Below are 24,545 nucleotides of genomic sequence, written 5' to 3'. Positions count from 1 at the left end.
TTTCTAATTATTAATACAGAATATATATTTTCACTAAAAAACTTAGAAAACAAATACTATGTTTGTTTCATATGATGAAATATTATTTTATATCATGAAAAAAATACCCATAATTCCATAGTACAAAGACACATCAAGATGTAACATTATTTCCTTTTAGGTATGTTTCTACATATTTATAAAACATAAATGGGACCATATTATATTGTACTCTGCAGTTTTCATTTCATTCTCTTAAGATATTAACAAAATATTTCAATACATGGTTATAATATTCTTAGGCATTTCAGGGGTTATAATCACATATAACCCTATAATAAATATCCCTGGAAATGAAACTTTTCTGTTTTGTGTTTTGGTACTGCAGATTGAATCCAGGGCTTCACACATGCTAAACACACACTCTACCACTAAGCTACGTCTCCCAGGTCGTGGTAATTTTCTTAACAAAGATACTGAAGGATTACTGGAGTGAAGAACATGAACTTGAAAAAAAATCTTCTGATACAAGAGGACTTTTTGAGGCTATCCAATTTATACTCCCACCAACACCATAAAGATTCCAACTCATTCTATTCTCTGTAGTACTGAATATTGTTTTTTAATATCTAACACTCTAATAGGAAAGTAACAGTCTTTATTGTTATTTTATTAAGTAACACTTATTAATTAGGTTTAACTTTTTTCCTTATATTTAGTAGTCAATTATACTTGTCCTTTTCTGAACTGTATGGTCCAGTCTTTAATGTTTCATGTATTTTATGAATTCTTTATCTACAAAAGGTTTTAACCCTTTACTATGGTCATGCCAAACTTATTTTCCTAATTTGTCTTAAAATTATACGTTTTTATTTAGTCCAATATGTTTTCTTTTGTTATTTGCTTTGTGCTTAGAAAGTCTTCTCTGGAAGACCTCCTAAGGGCTTAATTTCTTTGAACCCTAAATTGGGGATCAATACTCAAAACAATTTGACTAATGTGTAAAAAAGTTAGTGAAGGGTCAACTTGAAAGAAGCCTTATTGTTTTTTGTCAATAAATGTATTTTTAAAAATATCTGGGTGGAACCCAGGGGTGCTTTATCACCAAGCTACACCCTCAGTCCTTTTTATTTTTTGAGACAGGGTCTCACTGAATTGATGAGTCTCACCAAGACACTGAGGCTGGCCTCAAATTTGTGATCCTCCTGTCTCAGCATCCTGACATCCTGAGTTGCTAAGATCACAGGAATGTGCCACTTGATGGGATCCTTTCCCAGTCAAGAGTCTCCCCTTGTGGTCCCTTTCCTCTATCCCACTTATCTCCCTTTGTTTATGAAAAGCAAATGATTGCCTTGAAGGGGGTGCTTTTAAGTTAGATTTTTTTTTTTTTTTGGGAGGGGATGAGAAAAGTGTGTCTAGGATATCAGACAAGAACAATGTGGGGAAAAAAGCACATTACTAAAACTGAGGTATCCTGGCAGTGACGTGGTCTTTATTTTGGGAAGAGTGGTAGAAATAGGTGTATGTGCGCTATGGTATATTGTTAGAGCAAGAGCAGACAGACTGCAGGACTGTGAAAAGAACTGGGTTGAGAGACTTACATTTGTATTCATCTTTAGTTCAGAAAAGGAGATAGACATACATGAGGACAGGAATTTCCACTATTTCTTATGTGAGAAAGAGTAAGATTAATAAAGATAATCCCTTACTTGGTATGCTATTTTCACTTGGCTGTAAATTTAGTTTCCTTATGCTATGTATGGAAGAGTCATTATCCTGGTAATGGTTTAGAAACCTCTGTAAATAGAGAAGGGTAGAGGAGGTTATGATAGGAGCAATCTCCTTTCTAAGGCACTAACAAGAAGATGCTAAGTTAAGAATTTGGTGGAAACTGCTTCAGGCGAGGTGTGGTGGTGCACACCTATAATCCCAGAGTCCTGGGAGGCTGAGGCAGAAGGATTACAAATTTGGGGTCAGCCTCAGCAACCTAGCAAGGCCATAAGCAACTTAGCCACATCTGATTAAAAAAAAAAAAAAAGAGAGAGAGAGAGAGAAAGAAAGAAAAGAAACGGAAAAAAAGAGGGCTGGGAACTTAGCTCAGTTGGTGGGGACTTAGCTCAGCTGGTAAAGCACCCCTGGTTCAATTTCCAATACCAAAAATAAAGAAAACAACTTCGGCATTTCCTTCTAGAACATATGAAAAAAAAAAAAAAAAAACAAAACCTCAAGGATATAGCAACAAGCAAGTTCTCTGACCAGCAGGAGCTCCTTCTGCTAACTGTTCAGAAAGATGTAGGGAATATACCTTTTAAGAATCTTTTGGGTTTGCTGTCTCACAAAATTTTTCATTGGTTTTATTTCAACTTATCAAATGATTAGTGAGTGCTATCATGCAAAAAAGAAACATCTTCTATATTGGAAAGCACTAGTGACTGAAGCTAATTCCTCTATGAATGAAAAACTGGTAATTTGGAGAAAGGTAAAGGACTTACCTAAATTTCAAGTTGTAAGAGTGACTAGTACAAAAAGGGTTAGAAATCAATGTAAACAAAATGTTTTATCTTCTAATGCCAGGTTCTTTCTAAGATGTCACTGACTCACACGGTAATTTTTTTTTTTTAAGTTGTAGATGGGGCTGGGGTTGTAGCTCAGTGGTGGAGCACTGGGTTCAATCCTCAGCACCACATATAAATAAATAAAATAAAGGTCCCTCAACAACCTAAAAAAAACTTAAAACACATTATTAAAAAAAAATAAAATTGTAGATGAACACAATATCTTTATTTATTTATATGTGGTGCTGAGGATTGAACCCAGTGCCTCACATATGCTAGGCAAGTGCTGAGCTACAATCCCAACTCACATGGTATTTAAAAATTTTTTAAAAAATATTGTTTATTATTATTATTACTATTTGTGTGTGTGTGTGTGTGTGTGTGTGTGTGTTGCTAGGAATTGAACCCAGGGCCTTGAACATGATAGGCAAGTGCTATACCACTGAGCTATATCCCCAGCCTGTTTATTATTTTTTAAATAACAAAAGTAGCCACACACTAACAGTAATGACACAGAGGTATATAAATAAAATATGAATTGTTATTATCCCTTTGCCATCCCATTGCATGGGGTAATCTTAAAGGTTTAATGTGGATTCTGTATACTTTTGTTTATGCTCATGCAAATGTTATAATTTTCATAGGAACTTTTGCCTCTTTTATAAATAGGATATTTTTCTATTTAACGTGTCCAGTCTACCCAGTTATGTGACTTAACAGTTTTAAAATATTACCCAGTATAGCTGTACTATAATCTAGTCAATCATTCATTCCCCTTCAGGTGGAATTCCTTTTTTTCTGGTAACGTTATCAATTTACATTCTTATGCACTTTCTTACATACTAGTGTTTACTTATATAGTATGGATTCCTAGAAGTGGGAAATTTTATTCGTAAAATTATAGAAGTGCACATTTTAAGTTTTACACATTTTAAATTCAAATAAATACTTCAATATTCATTACTAGACCTTCCAGTAAAGTATATTTTTATTTATTTTTTACAGTATCTGGGATTGAACCCAGGGGCTCTCTCTCACTGAGCTATATCCCCAAGCCTTTCTACCTTTTATTTTGAGACAAAGTCTCCTGGGTAACTGGGATTACATGTAGGCGTCACTATGCCTGGTGTGAAGTATATTTTTAAATGTTCATAGGTCATTTTTCTTTTCTGTGTGCTACTATACATCGTTTTTGCTCATCTTCTATTATTATTCTTTTTCTTATTGATTTATGTGGGTTCTCTTCATATTAAAAATATTAACCATATATATAGAACATGTATTTTTCCATTTCATCTGTTTTAACCATAAAAAAAAAAAACTGATGTAGTTAATTCAGGAAACCTGTGTTTTTCTCTTTTGGCTAGAAAGGTTTCTACTCAGAAATGGAAGGGGAAATTGGAGTTGTTGTTTAATGGGTGCAGAGTTTCAGTTTTGCCATATAAAAAGAGAGCTGGTGATTGGTTATACAAAAATGTGAATGTATTTAATACTACTCATTTGTATATTTAAAAATGGTTATAATGGCCAGGCGCCGTGGTGCACACCTCTAATCCCAGTGCTCAGGAGGCTGAATCAGAAGGATTACAAGTTGAGGCTAGCCTCAGTAATTTAGTGAAGCCCTAAGCAACTTGGTGAGGGCTGGGGAGATAGCTCATTTGGTAGAGTGCTCACCTCGCAAGCACAAGGCTCTGGGTTCAATCCCCAGCACCACAAAAGAGAAAAAAGAATCAATCATTCTTTTGGGGGCTGGGGAGATAGCTCAGTCGGTAGAGTGCTTGCTTTGTAAGCATAAGGCCCTGGGTTTGATCCCCAGCACCCTCCCAAAAAAAAAAAAAAAAAAAAAAAAACTTGGTGAGACCCTGTTTCAAAATAAAAAATGAAAAGGGTTAGGGACATGGCTCAGTGATTAATCCTTGGTACAAAAAAAAAAAAAAAAAAAAAAAAATTATAATGGTGAATTTTACACTACATTTTAATTACAATTTAAAAAGATAAGGCTTCCATCTTCGAAGTTAAACAAATATTTTCTATAACTTCTAATACTTTTATAGTCTTCCATATTTAGTTCTTTTGTTAACACATATTTCTGTATATATTATATAACATACAGATCACACTTTGCCATTCTGCAGGAATTATCAGAACAGTACTATCTACAAAGCCTTGTCTGAGAGTTCCCTTTTTAAAAAATGCATTATCTTTGGGTGGTGAGATTATGGATGATTTTTATTTTTTGCTTCTCTATATTTTTAAAATTTTTACCTAGGATTGCGGATGTGAGTAGTGGTAGAGCATTTGCTTATCATGCACAAACCCCTGGATTTGATCCTCAGCACCACCAAATAAATAAATAAAATTTGTACCTCAAACGTATAGTACTTAAGATATTAAAAAAAAGAGATAAAGCACTATTTTCCTTCAATCTATCAGTGATCAGCTTAATTACTGATCATCTTCCCATCATGCATGATTCCATAAGAGAAAGGAAAGGAAACAAAAATAAATTACCACTTCATATATACAGAATAATTCATAACTTACATAAAATACTTATACACATTATAGCTAGTGTCTTGGGACAGTGAACTAGAGACAAAAGGAAATGGAAAGAGAAGAAATATCTGCACACTTACTCTGTGCCAGCTCTGTGAAGAATCTTATCTGCATTCTCAATTAATTCCAATGACCCAGTGAGATAAGAAACTAACCCTCATTTTAGAGGCAGGATAGGCTCAGATAAACTGTTGTCATGTCCAACCATGATAGCAACTGGTGGGGCTGGGATTTGAACCTAGGTTTGTTTATTAAAACAACAGCTAACAAGAACTGTGCTAAGTCTTCACATAATTATTTTCTTTGTAATAGCCTTAGAGGTAGGTGCTATGATGATTCCTATTTTATAATTGAGGCAATTAAAGCACAGAGAAGTTGTTTCCTACCCAAGTTAATACATCTAGTAAGTGGCTCCAGGTTCTAGGGTCAGTCTTTTAACCTATGCATGTAACTGCTAATACTCCAGTATTTTCTACTACATTGGGCTACTTTTCCTTCCTTTTTTATTCTAGAGCGGAAAAAAGAACCATGTAAGGGCGAGGGAAGAAGTGGGAGAGAGTATACCACTTACTACATGACATCCAAAATAGTCTCTCACAGAACCTAAAAATACTCAAAGAAAACTGTAACACACTACATAATACTTGACAATTAATAAAGTGCTTTATACTTTATCTCATTTAATTTCCAAATAGTTATGTGTAATACATAGGAAAGATATTCTTGGTTCCTCGGAAAGAAAGAATAGTGGTGACTTGTCTGAGATGACAGAATACAAGATTAAAAGCAGGTCTAAAACGAAGTCTTTGTACTACTTATAAAATGTCTTTTCAATTATATTATGCCACCTGAAAGAAGTAATGGAGAGCTATTCCCTCATTTAGTCAAGATACCCCTTACCTAGACGAGCTCTTGTCCTGGGTCCCTGCATCTGACTCCGAAGTTCAGGCCTCAGATGAAACTTCTTTGCTTCATCAACTAGATCCCTGCACTGTAAACTACAGCGGATGAAAGGCTGAAATACAGCAGAAGGCAGGGTGAACCACAAAGGCCATTTCTAATACTCTAAGAGTAAAATGATGCATATAAAGAATGAATTTAGAGCTGGGGAGATAGCTCAGCTGGTAGAGTGCTTGCCCTGCAAGCACAAGGCCCTGAGTTCGATCCCCAGTACCGCAAAAAAAAAAAAAAAAAAAAAAAAAAAAGAATGAATTTAATACAGAAAACCAGTTTCCAAAGGTTTGTGATTTCAGGAGGATTGCTGGTAGTAACTATGCTGTGGGCTTCCAGAAATAATTTTAAAAATTTATTTTTATTTTAAAAGGATAACGTATTACATGGATCAAAAATCAAATGAGAGGGAGCTGGGGTTATTATCTCAGTGGTGTAGTATATGCTTAGCATGCTTATGGCCCTGTGCTCAATCTACAACAACCACAAATGATATAATCAAATGATACAAAAAGGTTTATTGAGAAGTACCCCCCCATCTATTTAGGCACTTACATGGAATTACCTTTATTATTTTGTACATCCTTCCAGAGATTATGTGAATACAAGTGCATCACAATTAGCAGTATTTTAAGAAAAACCACAAGGGTTCTATCATTTTCTATGATAAGAGCAGGAAATATATTTTATCTGAAATAATTTCCCCAATTCACAAGGGCACTGTTACAATGTCTGTGTCTATTTCCCAAAAGAGCTCTGTACTGGCATTTGACTCCCCAGATTCTCAGTATCATCCTCCACTCTGCTCTCTGGCTCAAAAGATTGGCCTATAGGAACTATGTCAATAAGGTTCCATACCCTCTGGCTTCTGGGTGGGATTGGTCTAACCAAAGGTTAAAGTTTCTCTAAGACAGTGACTTTCCATGACTCTTTTTTCTTTTCAGGTTCTTATATCCACTCCTCTACCTTGGCCTTTCAAGCTTAAGGGGTGAACAAGAGCCATGTTATTTCATTGTCTTTTGTTGTTTCTCTACACTAATACCTTTGTAAACAGCTCCTCTATAAACCTTCCTTAGACTGTGCTATTTTGAGCACAACATCTGTTTCCTGTGGGGGCCCTGATTGATACAAGCTCTACTTACACAGCACATCTATTAACCTGGCCCAAGAAGGTTTTAGTATAAATTGGAAAGAAAAATAAGTAATAGTAGCAAAGACAATTTGAAAGTGTTTACTTACTTAATACAGCCACCTATAAGGTAGGTACCATTATTCTGTTTTATAGACAAGAAAGCTGAGGCACAAATATACAAAGCAATTTGTCTAAAGATCACATAGTAACAGCTGGATTTGAGATTTTAGCCCCCTAATTCTGGTTCCAGAGTCAATGGACCTATCTACAATTTAAGAACTGGACACAAGAGACCAGATGCAGTGGTGTACACCTGTAATCCCAGTTACTCAGGAGGCTGAGGCAGGAGGATGGCAAATTTGAGGCCATCTAGGGCAATTTAACAAGATCCTGCCTCAAAAAGTAAAAGGGCCACTGGATGTGGTGGTACATGCCTATAATTCCAGTGGCTTGGGAGGCCGAGACAAGGAGAATCACAAGTTTAAGGTTAGCCTTAGTAACTCAGTGAGGCCCTAATCAACTTAGAGACCCTGTCTCAAAAAAATAAAAAGGGCTTGGGATGTGGCTCAGTGGTAGGGTGCCCTGGGTCCAATCCCCAGTACTGGGAGGAAAAAAAAAAAAAAAGAACTGGATACAAAGGGTATGTGCATGGTTTATTAAGAAAGAAAAATGGGCTGGGAAGATAGCCCAGTTGGTAGAGTGCTTGCTTTGCAAGCACAGGCCCTGGGTTCAATCCCCAGCACTGAAAAAAAAAAAAAAAAAAGAAAAATATATTTTATTTTTTTTATTTTTAAAATCTTTTTTTTTAAAATTTTATTGTAAACAAATGGGATACATGTTGTTTCTCTGTTTGTACATGGCGTAAAGGCATACCATTTGTGTAATCATAAATTTACATAGGGTAATGCTGTTTGATTCATTCTGTTATTTTTCCCCTTCCCCCCCACCCCCCCACCCCTCTTTTCCCTCCATACAGTCCTTCCTTCCTCCATTCTTGCCCCCCTCCCTAACCCTAACTCTAACCCTAACACTAACCCCTCCCACCCCCCATTATGTGTAAGAAAAATATTTTTGTAGTTAACTCCCATAATGATCCAGGGCTGGGCCCACAGAAGGAACTCATCTGCTGACCTGGGCCTACATGTTATAAATCAGTGTTCTTCCAAAGTATGGTCCAAGTAACAGGTGGTATGTATGATAAAACTTTCAAAAATACAGTCCAAAAATCTTAAGGTGAAGAAACACTTCTCTAAGTAAATTCCACATTTGACCAAAGTTGATAGTAAAATGCATCAGTTGGGCATGGCGGTGCACATCTGTAATCCCAGCAAGTCGACTTGTGAGGCTGAGGCAGGAGGATCAAAAGTTCAGAGTCAGTGTCAGCAACTTAGTGAGGACTTAAGCAAGAGAGTGAGATCTTGTCTCAAAATAAAAAAAATTTTAAAAGGGCTGGGGATGTAGCTCAATGGTACAGCACCACTGGGTTCAATGTCGTACCAAAAAAAAAAAGGAAGAAAGAAAATAAGAATAAAATAAAAACATCAAACTACATTTTTGCTGGCTTCCCTAGAGGGCAAAAATTAAGAGATCTGCCAAGCAAAGCATATTTGCCCTTCTTTTCAGGGCACTGTAACAATCTGTATATAATAGGAAAGGAGACAAAGTTTATTATCTGATGTTGCTTAAGTAAAACCCTTAGGGGTATGTAAAACAACAACAACAAAAACCCAAAAAAGCAAAACATAAAATTAAACCACAGATTTTCACTAGTGTCAGGAGTCTGACTTATACTTTTCTTAGAAATATGCCTGAGGAGTACAGCACTAGCCTCTCTGTCATTCCTGGACAGGCAAACCAGGAGACTCCAAGCACACTAAAACGACCAGTTTTGAGTACACAATACTAAACTATAGGAGCTAGTCAAGGTTTTGGATTCACAGTGTCTTGCATGACTTACCTCAGCATCTATTACATCTGTAATGTACCTGGGGGTCAGCAGAGGCATCCGCACATATTGTAGCAGGTCTGGCAAGGATTCTTCTCGCTCTTTCTTGGCATGCTTCACCCAGTTGATGACAGCCTCAAAGACTGGCTCTTCAGAATCTACCTGTAAACGTACAGTTACACATTACAGATTTCTGTTTTTCTAATTAGCTCACAATCTCAAAAAGTAACCATGTTTATTCTGTCCTTTCTGCTCCCTGTTGCTCAACACCATTACTCTCCATCTTCCAGAAATAGCAAGGAAACAATCTTTTGGAAACAATTTCTTTGGAAATAATCTTTTTAGACAAAGATTTTAGACAGTCGACTTAGATTAAACAACTACTAAGATAAGACAGTACCTAATAATCGGTCACATCTTGCCCTTTACCTTCAGAATTTTTCCCATTCCAGAATTTTTGCCTGGTTATTTCTGCAACCTTAGGGAGACTGGGTTGCCCAAATCAAAACTGGCTCTTGAAATAACTTTTATTCATAACTGTGTCTAATGACTTTCAGGCTCATCCTCCAAATCATCCCCACAAGCTCCGAGGCAGGAGCTTCTACTGTCATCATCTGGAATGCTAGTTTTCAAAGCACTGCCACTTAGCATTTGAACAACTATTAAGTATTACGCCCTGTGTTGTTTGAGATGATATATATAATTAATCAGTTAGGGAACTTAGGTGTAGGCTTGTATATAACAAACTGGATAAGGTAAGACACCCACTAAAAAGCCTACACGTTGGGGCTGGGGCTGTACAGTTCAGTGGTAGAGTGCTTGTTTTGCACTTGTGAGGCACTGGGTTTGATCCTTAGCACTGCATATAAGTAAATAAAGACATTGTCCATCTACAACTAAAAAAATAAGTGTATAAAAAAAAAAAAAAAAAAAAAAAAACCCTATGTGTTATACCACAAGGACACTAGGTATAACAACACCTAGGACTTCCCAAAGACCAACACCTAAGTATAGGTGGTGTCCTTCCCACCAGCTGCTAGGGTATGTTCTGAGAGATAACTTTTAGAGTATCAATGGGACTAGATAGAAAACTACCCTGTGATCTTCTATCAAGAACTGTGGTATTCTGAAAGTGCAGAAAATGTTTCAGAAAGTTCATTCATTTGATGGATTTACTGAACCCCTACCAAGTGACAGGCATTGTCCTGAAACTGACTATGTAACAGTGAACAAATCAGATATGATACTTGCTCTTAAATGCAGAGGCAACTGTTAACTGGAAAACTGAACAATCTTTCCTATATGTACTATACAGGAAAGGTACTGGTAATCAGAGAGAGAATAGCATGTGATTTCCTAATTTACAGTGATGGGTGAAAGAAGGCCTTATCGGAGAAGCAATAAATTGCAATCTGATGGATAAGTAAGCACATAGCCAGGGAGAAGGAAAGCACATCCAAATGCACTTGTTCAGATGCACTGTCCAAGGTGGTAGCTGCTAGCCATGTGTCACTATTTACATTTAAATGAACTAAAATTAAATTAAAACTTCAGCTTCTCAGTTGCACTGACCACATTTCAAGTGCCTAACAACAATATGTGGCTAGTGGCTATTAAACAAGACAGTACAGATCACTTCCATTTTTACAGATGTGCTACTGAACAGCACTATCCTAGAGAAAAAAAGAACTGGCAGCTTGAGGAAATGATAGAAGGCTAGTATAGCAGAATGAATGAGGGATCAGAAAAATAACAGATGAAGACAGAGAGATAAGGAAGGACCAGGTCACAGAAGGACAGGATAAGACTGGATTTTAAAAGAAATTGGAAAGCACTAAAAGGTTTCAAGCAGGCTAATAATATGAGAATTTTGATGTTTTATAAAGGCTATCCTGATGCTGGGTGTGGTGGTGCACACCTGTAATCCCAGCAGCTCAGTGGCTAAGGCAGGAGAATCGAAAGTTCAAAGCCAGCCTCGGCAACATAGTGTGGCCCTAAGGAACTCAGTGAGACCCTGTCTCTAAATAAAATACAAAAAAGGGCTGGGGTGTAGCTCAGTGGTTAAGGGTCCCTGGGTACAATCTCTGGTACAAAAAAAAAAAAAAACAAAAAAAAAAAACAAATCCTGGATACCAAAGGCAGAACAACTTGGAATGACCAAGAGCTGGAAGATCACTTAGATGTTATTCTGGTGTAACATGCAAAAGATAATGTCATTTAGACTGTAGTTGTGGTAGTGGTGATAAAGACCTGATGTACTCTGGATGCAGTGGCACATGCCTTTAATCCCAGGTACTTGGGAGGCTGAGGCAAGAGGATCGTTCAAAGACACCTCAGCAACTTGGTGAGATGCCATCCCAAAATAAAAAATAAAAAGGGATAGGGATAGGGATAGGGATGAGTTAAGTGCCTTTAGGTTCAATCCCTATTAACCCTGACACCCCTGCCCGCCCCCAACACACACACACACACACACACACAGATGTACTGGAGAAATATTTGGGAGGTCAAACTATTCCAAGATACTGATGGATTAAATACAGGGGAGGGTGAAGAGGGTGTCCATGATTTGGTAAGTTTGTGTTGCTGTTAAAGGAATGATTGGCAAGTAGTTTAAAGCAGATGCAAGTTAGACTCTTGACACTTTCTAGGTTTAAACTATCATCTATCAATTTTATTTATCTATTTTATTTATGGTATTGGGGATGGAACCCAGGGCCTTCACCCATGTTGGCAAACACTCTACCACTGACCTACATTCCTAGTGCCTTTTATTTTATTTGAGGGTCTTGCTAAGTTGCTGAGGCTGGTCATATGCTTGCTATCCTCCTGCCTCAGGTTCCTGAGTAGCTGGGATTACAGGTATGTGCCATCATGGCTGGCTTCTAGGTTTAAATTAGATACCATAATATAAAGATAGGTTTCTCAATCATGAGCAGAGCTTCTTGCTTTTACTGAAGCCAAATAAATCAGAATTGCAAAGAACTGGCTAAATTTTGGGGGAAAAACATTTCAATGTTAATGCTTCACTATGGAGAAAAATAGTTTCTCCTTTATTAATTTTCACAAAGATTTCTTGATGTATCAGCCACTGGCTTTCTCATTCAATGCTCAGAACAGTTCTAATATACTAATACTAGTACTAATATATCTACATTTTATAGGAGTGGAAATATAAGGAAATATAATTAACAGGTAATGTAAGTTACACACGACTATAATTCAATTCTGCCTGTAAAGCCTTTGCTATTTTAACTAACATGATACACTGCTTCCCACTGTTTTATCTACTACTGTTTTATTCAATAAAAGGAAGTGTTAGCAACTGGGAATCAAGACATCTGGTTCCTATTTCTGACTGGTATATAAACAGAAAAATATGACACTTCTTGTTTTTACAGATAAAAAGCAAAGGCCAGTCTTAACATACTCTTAAGGAAAACTTAAAAAAAGAGAGAAAAAAAAAAAAAAGCTCTCCAACTTCTTCATCTTAGCTTCTGAATTGCACTGTTACATTTTATTTTACTCCTAGGTCTTCACAGTTCCAAAATAAATAACTTCTGAATTGCTTTCTGATTTGGACAATTAGGAACAAACTGACCATGTGACAAAGTTCCCAGCTTTTGTGGGTAAGAGAACACTCTGGAACCAGACTGACTGACTGCATTTGAATCCTGGCTCTACCACTTACTAGGTATGGTATGACAGTTAATCTCCGAGCCTCAGTTTCTTCCTTTAAAAATGGAGATACAAGAATTAAATAAGATAAAAGTATGAAGAACAGAGTCATAAGAATAGAAGTTACAGGAGACAGGGATTTTTGTTTTGTTCACAGGTGGATTCCAGCACCTGGAACTGTTCTGGGCACATAGTAATGCCCAATAAATATTGGGTAAATAAATCAATAATAAATGCTGAGTAAGTACTGGCTATTTTATTATTATATGCAATGAACTTTACATCTATAGTGCTTATTTCATTCACTGTATGATCTATTTCATGGAGAAATCAAGAAAAAAATCAAGATATTCTAGCAAACTGCCAGTTTCTAAGTTTGGAGAATATATATTTTTTGGCTATGTCTGGCCTGTCAGCAAAAGGATTTACAATGTCCTACACCAAGAGAGTGAGGGTAAGATCTTAGCATATTCTTTAGAAAAATTTTTTTCTTTAGTTGTACATGGACACAATACCTTTATTTTTATTTATTTTTATGTGGTGCTGAGGATTGAACCCAGTGCCTCACACGTGCTAAGCAAGAACTCTACCACTGAGCTAAAATCCCAGCCCCCTTAAGCATATTCTTAACTCAGCAGTTTTTTGTTAACAGCAGCTTATTTGGGCTGAAACAGCATGTGAAGTTGGAAAATAATTCCTCTTTAGTTAGAAACAACGTCACCAATGGCCCTAGTCAATATTCCCTCAGAAAAGTCACTAACCTGTAACAAAAAAGTTGGCAAAAACTTGATAAGATATATATGACCTGTTGTTTTGTTACATACAAATCTTAGTTCTGACAAAATAATTCAGGAAGTAATCATCTGGTTTACAAACATATATCAGAAAATTTAAGCAGCAAATTCCTCTTATAAGCACTTAAGACTTAAGTGAATTTTAATTCTTTTTTAAAAATTTTTTAATTTTTAGGTACCTGGAATTGAACCCAGGGGCACTTAACCACTGAGACGCATCCCCAGTCCTTTTTAAATATTTTATTTAGAGACAGGGGTCTTGCTAAGTTGCTTACAGCCTCACTAAGTTGCTGAGGCTGGCTTTGAACTTTCGATCCTCTTGCTTCAGTCTCCTAAGCAGCTGGGATGCAACACTGCATCTGGCTCAAATGTTAATTTTTCACAATTTAAATCTGTTGCTTAGACTAGGCACACCTATTGAGGTGCCACTAGCTTCCATAAGGAATCCATTAATGAAAATCCATTTTCTTATTACCAGAAGAGAATGAGAAGGAGAAAAATAAACAGACTCTTAACTACTTTGCCTAGAAAATCAAATTTATACTAACTGGGGGAAACAAAATCTGACAGACAGACTGTCATCCTACCACTTAGCTCTCACAGGTGTTTTTCTCAAAGTGCAAAGAATTAGTCCACTGGAAATTCAAGTTATAGGTTTCAAAGGCATATACTGGCCTTATAATGGCTTTTCCACTCACATTCTAAGTCTAACTGTAGAGGTATCTGCATAAAAACTGGTAAACTTCTGGTACTCTTGATTTAGAACTGGGGTTGACTAAGATTCTTCTTGCTGTGTTCAGTCACTGAATGGGTACCTGGCATAGGTAGTTCTTCCTCTGCAACCCTATAAGGCAATTATGTCTGGCTCTTGCTTATGCAGATCCTCATTAACAACTTTTTTTTTTTTGTAATGGGGATTGAACCCAGAGGTGCTTAATCATTGGGCCACATCCCCAGCACCCGCACCTGCCCTTTTTTTAAAAAAATTTTTTGAGACAGGGTCTTGCTAATTTGCTTAGGGTCTCACTAAGTTGCTGAGGCTGGCCTCAAACTTGTGATCTCTTGCTTCAGCCTCCCTAGTCACTGGGATCAGAGAGGTACATGACCACACCCAGCCCAAATTTTGTTTCTTCCTTTTTGATCCACTCCTGGGCAAAAGTTTTCTCCTCTTACTTCTATGTGATTTTCTTACTTTGCATATGCTCATTATTCTCATTATATTCTCTTCTAATTTTTTTTGTCTGTATGTCTCTGTCTACAACTACACTGTGAATTCCCTAAAAGCAAGAACTGTATTTTACCAATTGTGAATTTGTAGCACCTGATATAGTGATTGTCACATAGTAGATACTCTCAATAAATCTTTGTAAAATAAGTGAATGGTGAATGGTTAATAGTGTTCTATGGACATTTACCTTGCTTCCAATCTCTGCTTATTCTGCTCTGTTTAATAGTGATTCTTAACCACTAGGATCACATATTTAAGGGAGGAATATGGTGAATTCCTTCTCCATAAATAGGCAAATAAACTGAAATCTTCGAGGTCAATATTTTCGGAACCAACTTAATTATGAAGCTCTTATGCAGAAGCACAGTAAATACACCCTGTTTTCTGCAAGTTTGTAATGGCCCTGTTTGGTTTTATTAGAACATTATATTTATACATGTTATTTGGGTTCTTTCTGATATAATTATACATAAAAGGAATCTCAATTCCCATTCCCCTCCCACCTTCCTCCCTCCTCCCTCCCCCTTTTCTCTTTACTCTGCTGATCTTTTCAGTCATTTTTGATTGGTTCTTTCTTGACTGGTTCTTTCAAATACAAAAAGGAGATATTCCCTCTAGTGTGTATAAATAAATAAAACATGATGCTGTTAGACTCATTCCCTATCTTTCCGTTTCCCTTCCTCTCTCCCTCCCTCTCATTCACCTTCCACTCTACTGCTTTTCCCTGTATCTTCATGATATTCAATCCCCTCCCCACTGTGAAATGGCCCAGTTTTGAAGAAACCATAACACCAAGCCCAATCTGTACCTGAATTTCATCACACTTGATTAGTTTTTCCACCTCTCCTTGACTTAGAAGAATGAACTCTTCATGCTGTACCACTTCAGGAAAATGTTTCTGGCTAAAAACCTCAGCTGCTTGCATCAGGTCAACACAATTGTGAGTTTCAGCAAAATCCCTGATACCCAGGCAATTAGAAGGGTCCAGTTGACTTTCTAAGAATTCACAGCAGGCCTGCTTCACCCCTAGGACAAACACAGGTAGTGAATATACTTCTAAGATACTTACTCAGGTATGAATTGGTCTCATATTCTTGATCTCAACCATCATCTCTGTATATTATTAGAGGAACCCTAACTCAACACCTAAGCAGCAGATTAGAAATTTTGTTTTACTTTTTATTTTTTGGTACCAGGAATTGAACCCAGGGGTGCTTCACCACTAAGCCATATCCCCAACTCTTTAAAATTTTTTTTTTAATTTTGAGACAGGGTCTTACTAAGTTACAGAGGCTGACCTTGAACTTGCAATCTTCCTGCCTAGGCCTTCCAAGTCACTGGGATTACAGGTGTGTGCTTACCATGACTGGCTACAAATTCTATGTTTAAGGAATTCAAATCTTATTTTTATCTTATGTGCTCTGTCACTTTCAGTAAGACCTTTATACCTGCCTCTGCTTCATCTTTAAAACAAGCATAGCAAGATGAATTGCTTCCAGGGACACTAGCAAAATTAAATAAAACTATAAAACTTGGGAATCAATCTATAAAACCAATTAATAATTCAGCAAATGTACCTATTTTATACTCTACATCAAAACTTACTAAAAGGCTCCAGTGAAGAAAAAAGTCAGAAGATACAACAATTTCATACTTCACTAATCGGAAAGATCAAAGTAGGGGCTGGAAATGTAGCTCAGTAGTAGAGTGCCTGCCTAAAATTCTAATATGTGCAAGGTCCTAGGTTCTATCCTTGGTACCATGTTTAAAAAAAAAAAAGTTGTTCAGAGTGTAAACTTAATTTTATAACTCTGGACTAATGCAAAAACTTCAAACTATCTTAATCCTAGATTAAAAATGAAATATGTTTCAATTATGTGTATATAAAAACAAAAATAATGAAAACTTAAGGTTAAAACAGATTGGAATCTGGAAGGGAGATCATCTCTACTCTTGTGACCTTTACACTTTCATTTTTTTATATCATTTAAAATTTTGCTTTTAATAGGTATTTTACATGGTTCAAAAATTTAAAGATACAAAAAAGTTTACCATGAAAAATGCTCTTAGCCTCCCTATCAATCTGGCCATGTAATGGTCAGGCAGTTAAATAGTATCTATGCAGGCAATGAATACTATCAATTTCTACCCCTCCTTGGCTTACAAGAATGAACTCTTGCAGGTCATTGTATATATATCCATGTCAGAAAATAAATCATTCATTCTTTCACTTTTTAAGACCTCTTTTCCATAGCTGCATACTCATATTTGGAAAGCTTCCTTCATAAGGTTACTGACATCTGATGTTTCACTGCTCAAAGATTCAAAAGCCATGGGTGGTAAACCTATGTGCCCATAGTTTGGTTTCCATAAGTTTAAATCTATTTAAAACATTTCCAGGGCTAGTTTGGCATGAACAAAACCAACTTTCAATGTCTGTACCTTTCAGTTGAAGCAAACAGGCTGCAGGGAGTAGTTCTTGTACATTCTCCACTGTCACGTGAACTGTTTCTGTGTATACAAAGTCCAACAGAATTTCCATGGTAGAAGCAGTTAAACCTTGGATATCAACATAAGGTTTCCCCTTCTCTGAAAGCTGAAAATCCACAGGGTATGAAAGAATAACATAAAGATAGAATCTCAAATCCCAAAAGATAAAATGGATGTTAATAATATCAATCACATAAACATCTTTTAAAAAATGAAAATCTATTTGTTGGATTTGTAGAAAGGAAACAGTGCATACATTTGCAGCTTTTCAAATGGAGAAGGCAGTTATCTGTACTCCTAGGAGTACACCAGAGGTGGAATTATCAATTTTACTAATGAACAATTTAAAATCCCAATTCCGTATTAAAACATAGATATATTAAAGAACAGAACAAAAGCTGTATAAACATATCACTAGTGCCTGTGAGCTTTTAAGATACAAAATTTGAAGCTCTATGGGCTATAGGATTCTATGGGCTATAACTTCACATCTTCCAAGATTACCAAATTCTGTCATCTCCCTTTAAACTATAGTTGGTAACAATGAAAAAGAAAATGAAGATCCCTCAAGGGGCCTTCTGTTAATACTGAATATAACTGAACTGTTTGAAACTTTTTCAAAATATTTGATCTCTTGGGTTGCAGCTCTCTGGCAGAGCCCTTGCCTAGCATGCGTAAGGCCATAGCTTTGATCCTTAGCGCACACACACCTCCCCACACACAATTCAATTACAAAATATTGGATGACTCTATTTTAGGATTACTGAATAAATTGTAATTGGTTGTATATTTAGTCTAGAATAGTTCCTTGAAATAATGAGTATTGATGAGGCCAGATAATCATAGAAAATTGTGGGGTTTTTTGTGGTATTAGGAATTGAACACAAGGGTACTTTACCACCGACCCACATCCCCAGACCTTTTAATTTTTTATTTTGAGAAAGAGCGTCTCACTAAGTTACCTAGAGCCTCACTAAGTTGCTGAGGCTGGCTTTGAACACGTGATCCTCCTGCCTCAGCCTCCTGAGTTGCTGGGGTTACAGGCATGAACCACCATGCCTGACAGAAAACTGTTGAAGAGTAAAAATCTTCAATTTTACAAGACAGTAAACTATCTGAAAGCTGATTACATGATGATAGCTTTACTAGATCTAAACTTTAGTAATATTACTCACAAAGCACTAGTATACTTCCACTAAGAACTAGATGGCTTAATTATCTTTGATTTCTCCATTAAACCAGATAGTAATCAAAAAGCATTCTTTACCAAAGCAAAAACACATATCAATCCCTAACATTAAAAAAATCACTAACAGCCAGCTGCAATGGGGCTATGCCCACTGAAGTGGAAGGCTGAGGCCGGAGAACTTCAAGTTCTATGCCAAGCTGGGTAACTTAGCAAGACCCTGCATTGATTTTTAAAAAAGGGCTGGGGATGTGGCTCAGTGGTTAAGCATCCCTGGGTTCAATTCCTGACACCAAAAAAATAAGATATGAGTATGTGTATTCTGTCATTCAATAAATCAACTATATTCCCAATGGACAAATAATTTAAACATGGAAATTATTTCACTTATGTAAGAATCCAGAACATTTCACATTTATATTTTGCTTTACAATCCATCAGCATGCTTCTCACTTACGATTATTTCATCTAATTCCCACACCAACTGGTTAGATGGTTAAGTGTGAAATTACTGTCATTTAAGAGAAAAATGATCTAAGGTTCAAAGATGTTAAATGACTTGAGTTGGGTAAGTTAATTAGTAAGAGACAGGGAGACAGGTAAAACTGAGGTCCTGTGATCTCTCATTTGCACATTTGAGGAAAATGTTAGGGCTAGAAGATAACAAGGAGACGTCTAGTTCAACCATTCTTTTACAGATCCATCCAGTGCAGTTAGATGATTGCTAGGGTTCATATTGATCTGCTACGAGAACAAACCTAGAATCCAGATCTGAACTCTTTCCTTTAAAACAATTACTCTTAAAAGTAAAGAGAAAGTCAAATATTATTTTTTGCCTGATTACTATTATAGCAAAATAAAGAATTGCTGATGAGAAAAAAGACTATTTACAAAACTCCATACTTCTTAATGTGAGAATAAATAATGTAGAGAAAACTTTTTCAAGCTGACAAAAAATAGGATGCACAATATATCAATAGCAGTCCATTTCATGCTCAGCAGCTGCACCCTCCTAAACCAGTTACAGGCCAACTGCTTCTGATGGACAGATATTGTGGAGACCAGTATAGGACTGGGCTCTGTAATGTTATATTATGTAGATCATTTAAAATTATCCTGAATTAGATGGAAAGACCTGTCAGGTTTCTATGTTTTTCCTGCCAGTCACGTCACTGAGCATTGGCTCACAGTAATGTAAACTACAATGGCTTTCAAATTAGCTTTTAAACAATAAAATGTGTATTTCAGGGGCTGAGGAAATACAGTAGGCAAAAGATGGGCCTTAGAGTCAGAAAATATAAGACTAAATTCCACCTCTACCACTTACAAGTTCGTGACTTTGGGCAACTCATTTAATATGAGACCTTGTTCCTTTATTTGTAAAATGAGATGGCAATACTACCCCCAACATGATATATACATAACAACACGGAGCACAGTAGCTGGTCCATAAAAGCAGTTATCATTAACTTGTCAAGACAATCTATTGCTAATTCCCTTTGTTAATTCTTAAGACACCTGAGTCAGTTTTTTTCCAAGTCATACCCTTTCCGCCTGCACAGTCATTCACTAAATCTTCCCCTCATTTGAAATCACCCTGAAATCCATGCTGGTAGAATGGATACTGATTTTCTTCACATATTGTTAAAAGGCATTAGATTAGGTCTGAATCCTATTTCTCCTCTTTCCTTCCTTCTTATTCCCCTGGTATTCACCTTAAAATCTAGAAGACAAACTTAAAAACATTAAGTAAAATCCAATGCATTTGTGTTTTTTACTATACACTAGAGACTCTTCTAAGTACTTTACATGTAATCTTCTAAAATAATCTTTACAATAATCACATGCTATTGTGTATTATTATCATCCCCATCCCTAATTTAAAGATGAGGAAAATGCACATCTTATCCAGAGTCTGCTTGTTTTTAAATTACTCTACTATAAAAATTCACTATCATATCAAATTTCTATTTTATTCACTGCAATGAGACAACATGAAGATTACATATTGAGAGTCTCATTTGTGAGGCAACATCACACCACTTACCTCACTTGTGAACATGGCACAGAAGTAATCACTACAGGCAGCCAGTACAATTCGATGGGCAGGGAAGTCTTTCTGCTCTACTCTTAATGTCACATCACAGAGGGTGTTGCTCTTCCTTAGGGAGTTCATTGAGTTGAGGATGGATTTAGCATGAGTATTTGTCATTATGTCTTTGGGGGCCATAATGCCTCCCATCAAGTAATATGGAGAAAAAACAAAAGGGGTCCTTGGATTCTGCAACACAAGAGAAAAAAAAATAAAGAGCGTATTTGAAAAAATGGGGAAATGGAATACATTCAATTAACTTTATAAATTAAGGAACTAAGAAAAGCTTCTTCAGATTCAAACATCCAAAGTAGATAGCACTCCTATTCTGGCATCACCACCTTGATCTAGCCACCAACTATTCCAAGTGAAAGTTACTTCTTCTTCCTCTGAATTCCTCTAGATCCACTTCTATGGATTCGACCAACCATTAATCAAAAAACACTGAAAAAGTAAAATTTCATATACACTAAACATGTACAAACTTTTTTCTTCTCATTATTCCCTAAACAATACAAGGAAATAATATTACATAGTATTAGTTATTATAAGTCATGGTTTAAAATATACAGGAGGATGTGCATGGGTTATACACAGACTGTGCTTTTTTTTAATATATTTTTCCAGTTGTAGATGGACACAATAGCTTTATTTATTTTCATGTGGTGCTGAGGATCAAACCCAGTGCCTCCCATGTGCTAGGCATGCACTCAACCAGTGAGCTACAACTCCAGTCCCTATTATGCCATTTTATATAAGGGACTTGAGCATCCTTGAGTTCCCAGAATCTATATGCCCTGTAATACCATGGGGGTGAGGGTGCAAAGTTCATTTGTACTCATTAATTAAATAAACTCACTAACAGATTACATATTTGAAAATCAGCATAAGTAGTTTTTTGATTGTTGGTGGACTTTAGTCACACTAAGTATGTGGTTTTATGGGTTTTTTTTTTGCTTCAGGGACACTTCTGAGGAACGAAATGGAGTTATTTATTAGTTGTCGATAAACGTTTATTTATATGTGGTGCTGAGGATCGCCAGTGCCTCACACGTTAGGTGAGTGCTCTACCACTGAGCTGCAACCCCAGCCCCAAAATGTGGTTAGTTATTGAGAGAATTATTATTTGGAACCCAAAACTTTCTGAAATTAGGGAGAAAAATCAAACTGGTTTTAAAAGGTACACAACTACGCCATTATTTTTGAAAGCCAAGACCAGACCCTAAATTCTCATCGACCTGTTTATGGCTACATTACTCAAAGCACTCCAGATACTCCCTGTGACAACCTTGCAAGATCCCTTTCACAGAAAAGCACACATTTTCCTTAAGCCCACTCTTGAACAAATGTCCGCAGTCTCTGAAGATTTTCTGGGGCGTTACCCAGGGCCCCACCTGTGACTGGACTTGACGGTTTCTGTCAAAACTGACGGTAACCTCAGTGCAGAGCCGTCTTTCCTGTGGGGATTCCTGCTGGCCAAGCAGTCTCGGCACATCAATTCACCCTCACCTTTCGGAAGCGATCTATTCTAGAACTTCCGTTCACATCTGAATAAAAAGGGGTTCCACCACCGGAGATCCGGGCAGGCGACGGTTTTCAAATTCTGGAAGGCTCGATTGCAGAGAAGAAACGGGGTCTCCTCCCTCGTTAACACCGGGTACCGCCAGGTGGAGGAGTGGGAGGGGTGCGGCGCGCAGGAGCAGAGGGGCGGCCGCTCAAGGCCTGACGCCCCAGCACCCTCCTCTCCCGGCGACCCTCCCATTCCACCTGGGAGGGCGACCGAGTATGGGGGAAGGGCTAGAATCGGGAGTTGAGGGGTACGAAGGCAGACTGCCACCACCTCCGCGCAACTCACCTCCGCTCCCGGGCCCACCAGGCCGTGCGGGGCCCGTCCCCAGCCCGTGGGGATGGGGTAGGGCGCGGGGCCAGCAGGCGGCTCAGCGGGAGCCGGAGCGCCGCCGCCGCCGCCGCCCCGACCCGGAGGCTCTGGAGCCGTAGCCGCGATCGTCTCGGCTCTAGTCTCCGCGGCGGCGCGACGTGATGACGTCATGCAGCACGAGGCCCACCCCGCCCGCGTCATGTGAGGAGGCGGCATCACGTGACCCGCCTATACCTGGGTGCGAGACTTTGAGTACATCTGGAGAAGGCCGAGAAGGAAAAGGTGGCCCCGTGAGGGGCCGCGCAGCTCTCCAGCTCGGTGATTGGCCGACACGGAGGATTCCAAAGCTTTCAGAGCTGAGCATCCAATTGCAGTGAGTAATTTTACCTGCGGAATCCGCTCACGTCTAGAAAACCCACGGAAGCTTCCAGTATCTTCGGTCCTTGGTCCACAGTGACTTTTCGTACTGCCCGCCGCTGCGGTGAGAGCTTTCTAAGGGCTGCGGTCCACAGGCCTCAGCATTCTCTGCATCATAAGGGGCCTATCACCACCACTCGGGTTATTTTACTTCTTTCACTCCAGGACAATAAGTGGAAGGGACTTGTGGCCACCAGAAGTTAAACACTGTGAGAGAAAATTGCAAAGGCTCTTCTTACAGCGACTCCAGTAATCCTCATTCCCACTGTCCTGACTTGCGATGTCATTGATGCTGAGCGTTGTTTAGGAATTTTGCTTCTGATAGATTTCTGTGCACTTAGGTTCGAGAAGCGATCCTTGGCTCAGCTTATGTGAATGTCCAAACTAAGTATGTTTGCTTATATGGTTTTCCTCTGTGGGAACCTTCCATTCTTAAAGATAATGAATTCATAACCCAGTGGACAGCATTCTAATTTTACATAGCACTTTCATCTTCCATATTATACCTTCCTGATCTAAAATTCCCCGATATTTACATATTGTGAATGGGAGTGCAGGATTGGTATAAATTCTGTTGAGGGTGTTCTGGAATTATGGATGTAAATAAACCTTGGTTTTTAAATAAATGTGTCCTTCATATATGTGCATATGAAAAGTGATGTATGTGCAGTGTTGTACGCTGCAGCAGTTTGTAGACTGAATTGAAAACAAGGGGACTGATTCATATAAGTGTCCATTTATGCAAAATCGATACTAATAATCTGAAAGCAGCATGTATGATCTATTATTTGCATAAATGGTAGGAATATAAATTCATATTTTCTTGAATATAAAATGTATTTGTAAAACTACAAAATAAAGTGATACCATTGGTTTCTTTGGGAAGAGGAACTGATTGGCTGGGAGGGGGAGGAGTGGGGTAGGAGATTTTTCAAATCTTGAGTTTTTGAACATGTGACCTAAAAATACGTACACTATAAAAGAAAAATAATTCCTTGTTTTCTGGGTGCAAAAACAACCTTTAATGACATTTCTCTAGTTTCTTACTGCTAAATTAAGGATGTTTCCAAATATGAGAGGGAACTTAAAGAGACATGAGACTTCTTTTTTTTTTTTTTTTTTTTTTTTTGGTACCAGGGATTGAATCCATGGGTGCTTAATCACTGAGCAGCATCCCTAGTCCTTATTTATTTTTTGAGACAGGGCCTCACCAAGTTGTTTAGGGCTTCACTAAGTTGCTGAGGCTGGCCTCAAACTTGCCATCCTCCTCCTGCCTCAGCCTTCCTAGTTGCTGGGATTACAGGCATGTGCCACTGTGCCTGGCAAAAAAGGCTTTATTTAGTATATGCCCGCTCTTACCGGGCAGAGTGACACAGCCTTTAATCCCAGTTACTCTAGAGGCTGAAGTAGATGAATTGCAAGTTCAAAGTCAGCCTCAGCAACTTAGCTGAGATTCTGTCTCCAAAAAAAAAAAAAAAAAAAAAGCCAAGGATGTAGCTCAGTGGTACAGCACTCCTGGGTCCTGGGTTCAATCCCCAGTACTGGTGGTGGTGGTGGTGGTGGGGAAACCCACTTTTGTCAGAGTAAGATGGAGAAGCTGTTACCAAGAAAGACAACATACTGAGGTTGGAACTAGTTCAGGGTTCTGCTTTCTTTAAGGTTA

The 24,545-nt window shown here is 37.8% G+C and overlaps 1 protein-coding gene across 3 annotated transcripts in view; it reads right to left on the bottom strand.

Moving 5' to 3' along the window:
• Klhl12 (kelch like family member 12) overlaps positions 1 to 22,636 on the bottom strand; it is a 30,269-nt gene extending 7,633 nt beyond the window's left edge. The window contains exons 1-6 of one of the 3 annotated variants that reach the window (XM_047520518.1): positions 22,442 to 22,636; positions 20,542 to 20,775; positions 17,261 to 17,414; positions 15,627 to 15,844; positions 9,131 to 9,280; positions 5,991 to 6,105 (exon numbers count right to left, since the gene is read on the bottom strand). In XM_047520518.1, coding sequence (XP_047376474.1) covers positions 5,991 to 6,105; positions 9,131 to 9,280; positions 15,627 to 15,844; positions 17,261 to 17,414; positions 20,542 to 20,775; positions 22,442 to 22,636 — 1,066 coding nt within the window. Of the gene's footprint in view, positions 1 to 5,990; positions 6,106 to 9,130; positions 9,281 to 15,626; positions 15,845 to 17,260; positions 17,415 to 20,541; positions 20,776 to 21,980; positions 22,000 to 22,095; positions 22,394 to 22,441 lie in introns of those variants that run through there. The other 2 variants (XM_047520519.1, XM_047520520.1) reach the window with 2 other exon arrangements.
• Between the last annotated feature and the right edge of the window lie 1,909 nt (positions 22,637 to 24,545).

The sequence above is a fragment of the Sciurus carolinensis genome, chromosome 12 (assembly GCF_902686445.1).
Source record: "Sciurus carolinensis chromosome 12, mSciCar1.2, whole genome shotgun sequence".
Lineage (NCBI taxonomy): Eukaryota > Metazoa > Chordata > Mammalia > Rodentia > Sciuridae > Sciurus > Sciurus carolinensis.
Note: the sequence above shows the minus strand (reverse complement) of the source record. Positions and strands in the feature narration are given on the sequence as shown.